This window comes from Rhagoletis zephyria, unplaced genomic scaffold (genome assembly GCF_001687245.7).
Source record: "Rhagoletis zephyria isolate East Lansing unplaced genomic scaffold, Rhagoletis_zephyria_1.1 Rzeph_scaffold_00798, whole genome shotgun sequence".
NCBI classification, from domain to species: domain Eukaryota; kingdom Metazoa; phylum Arthropoda; class Insecta; order Diptera; family Tephritidae; genus Rhagoletis; species Rhagoletis zephyria.
Window position 1 is genome coordinate 152,906 of NW_016157882.1, and position 3,167 is coordinate 156,072.

At 34.0% G+C, this 3,167-nt stretch overlaps 1 protein-coding gene across 1 annotated transcript in view; it reads left to right on the forward strand.

Moving 5' to 3' along the window:
- LOC108361579 (serine-rich adhesin for platelets-like) overlaps positions 1–3,167 on the forward strand; it is a 151,218-nt gene that overhangs the window by 134,709 nt on the left and 13,342 nt on the right. The window contains exon 2 of the mRNA XM_017614220.1: positions 1,759–2,855. Coding sequence (XP_017469709.1) covers positions 1,908–2,855 — 948 coding nt within the window. The 5' untranslated portion in view covers positions 1,759–1,907. The remainder of the gene's footprint in view (positions 1–1,758; positions 2,856–3,167) is intronic.

Here is a 3,167-nt window from a genome sequence, read left to right on the forward strand (position 1 = left end):
TTTTTATTGTACAGCAGCTTTGTGATTGAGTGCCTCTGCATTTGTGACAGTTACACACTTATCACCATGTGTGCTACTTAATAAAACAAATTATGTGTTATGCGATTAAATCTCTTTATTGACACTTCGCATTCATCGAAAATTACATAACACTAAAATGATTGTAGTTAAATTTTGCGCGGAAAATATGCAGTGTTTTACACATACACACATACATACATATGTATGTACATACATATATACAAAGCATATTTATCATATCAATTACAACGTGATGCTTCTGTGTAGTATTAACTACAATCGCATATTTGTGGTATATTTTGCATGAAGGCGAACATACACGTACATGCAAATGCATACATATTGCACGTGTCAATCACTGCTATAATTGCAGCGGAAATCAATGCTTGAATAGCAAAGAAAACTATTTGTTGCTGCTATTGTGGTTTTTACATTAAAAAAAAATAAAAAAATTATAGGCAAGCATACTTGTATGTAGATATGTATATATGTAATGGTATTCATTTATGTTACATACGCACAATTTTGTTTGAAGAGCTTTGCGGTTATTACGTCAACACAATTACTATGTCACTTGGATTGTTAATAGCAATCGATGACCTATACATTGTAGCATGCGTATAAACTCTAACTTTACTTATTAAGCCATTCAGGGCTAAGGGAAACATATTTCCCAAAAAGTTAAAAAAAAAACAGTTTTTGAAGAAAAAATATTTTTAAACCAAATTAGAACAAATTTTCCAAACATTTTTATGAAAACAAGAAATTTTACAGTAATAGTTTGTTACGGGCAAAATTATTTTTCGAAACAAAAATTTTTTTTTATTAAAATTTTAAGGTGCACGGAAAAAATAATGTAGGTAATAAATTTTTTGCAAGAATTTTAAAAAAATTTACCCTTGTGTACGAAAAAATTGTTTTTGTGCAACAAATTATTTCTTAGGGGAAACCAATGTTTGGGAAAATATTTTTTGGAAAAAAACTTATTAAAAAACCACTGCAAAAAAATAAAAGCCGGAAAAATTCTTGATTAATAATTTTTTTTTTGAGAATAAAAAAGTTTGAAAAAATATTTTTAGTTTAAATTGCTGAATTTTTTTTTAGCAAATTATTTTCTACATTGTTCTTTTAAGTAAGAATTTATTTACTTACAAGTATTCCTCGGTTAATCACATATTACAATTCAAATCACGAGTTTCTAAGTATAAGCCCGTAGTGCTATGAAAACATGAGGTAAAGCACTCGGTGTTATCGAACTTAAGTCTACCATTTTCGCCCCTTGGTAAAAAATTTTTCGGTTTTTTTGGTTATATACCTACATAACTCAGATTTATGAGATCATTTTACATAGGAACTGGAAGGCTCTCAAATTTTCGATGCGAATATGAGTATGAATATGAGTATGAATATGAATATGAGTATGAATATGAATATGAGTATGAATATGAATATAAATGGGAACATGTATATGAATATGAATATGAATATCAATAAGAATATGAATATGAGCATGATTATGAATATGTGTACGAGTATGAATATGAATATGAGTATGAATATTAATATGAATATGAGTATGAATATTAATGAGTATAAATGAGAATATGAATACGGATATGAATATTATCATGAATATAGATATATGGGCATGAATATGATTATGAATATGAATATGAACTTCACCACAGCGTTAATTTTACCAACACTTCTCAAATATATATTTTTCTTTCATTTTAGGTCATTTTAATTCGCGTACCACTGCTAGCTTGCCTTTTATTATGTCAAACAAATAAAAATATCTTCAAAATTCCGCTCGGCTACATTCAGTGCACCAGAAATACTCTACAAAAAAACGTTCACCCAAATCCCCAATAGCGGCCATCGGCATGTTTGGCCTATTGGGCTCCTCGCAAATCTATGGACTACAACAAGTGCACGAATACAACAGCAGCGGCGAATGCCACATAAACAACAAAAGTGCATCATCGACACACATCAGCAACATCAACACCAACATCGACAACAACAACGCAAATATCACCACTCACAAGCAACGCCGTTCCACATCAAATAACTCAGAGAGTGGCAGCAAATTTTTCGCTTCACTTAGTTCCATGCAAGGCATCAAATCGCCAACGAATTTCATTGAAAAATTCATTAAAAACGAATTACTCAGCGGCTACGAAACTATTAAAAATTACAAAAACTTTCAAAATTCCACAAACGCAAGTGGTTCGAATAGCACCTTCTTTACCAGCCACCCAAGCATAGACGAACACTCAACGGCAACTGGTTGTGGCGGTGGCAGTGGCAGTGGTGCAGGCGGTAGTGGCGCCGACAACAATATCGCCGAAAGTCTACTGACAAGTTTCAATTGCCTACAGGGCAGCTATCGCAGCAATTGTGATGGTGAATTCTATGAGCCGGTGAATGTGCGTTCACAGCGTAAGCAATCAGTGGCCAACACACTAACAACAACAACAGCAACAGCGGCTGTAACGCCTGCGGCGAAACGCAACACGGAAGCGGATATGACGATCAAGTACTCGAAGAACTTGCTAGCCAACACCCCAGACGAACAGTCGCCTGCAACGTTGCAAAACTATCAGAAGTTGTCGGAATGCGAACAAGATTTGTTGCTAACGCAATCGAGCGGCGCGAGTTCGGGAGAATTCAATAGCGATGCGAACGGTGGCAGCAGCGGCAGTAGCAATCAGACGACAACGCCGGTGAATAGCTTGTACAAGCGTTTGTCGTTTGGGGGTCGGGGGTCGAAAAATTCGACGGACAATGCGGCGATGTCGACGACGGCAACAGCGGCGACAAACGAAATTGTGAGTAAAGAAACTATTTTTTAAGATTTATTTAAAAAATCGACAAAACTTTGAAAAGAAAAATATAAGTTTGGGGGAAAAGTTGAATGTTTAAAAAACGGATTTTAATTATGGACTTAGGATTAAAAGCGTAAGGCTAAAGATTCGCAGCTGAAGGTGATAGAGATTAAGAATTAATGCTGAAGGATTAAGGAATCAATATTGCAGCTAAATGACCGATTAAAGATTAAAAGTAGAGATTAAAATTATAAATAAAACATTAAATATTAAAGACCAAATATCAAAGATTAGAGATTAAAGATTAAAGATTAA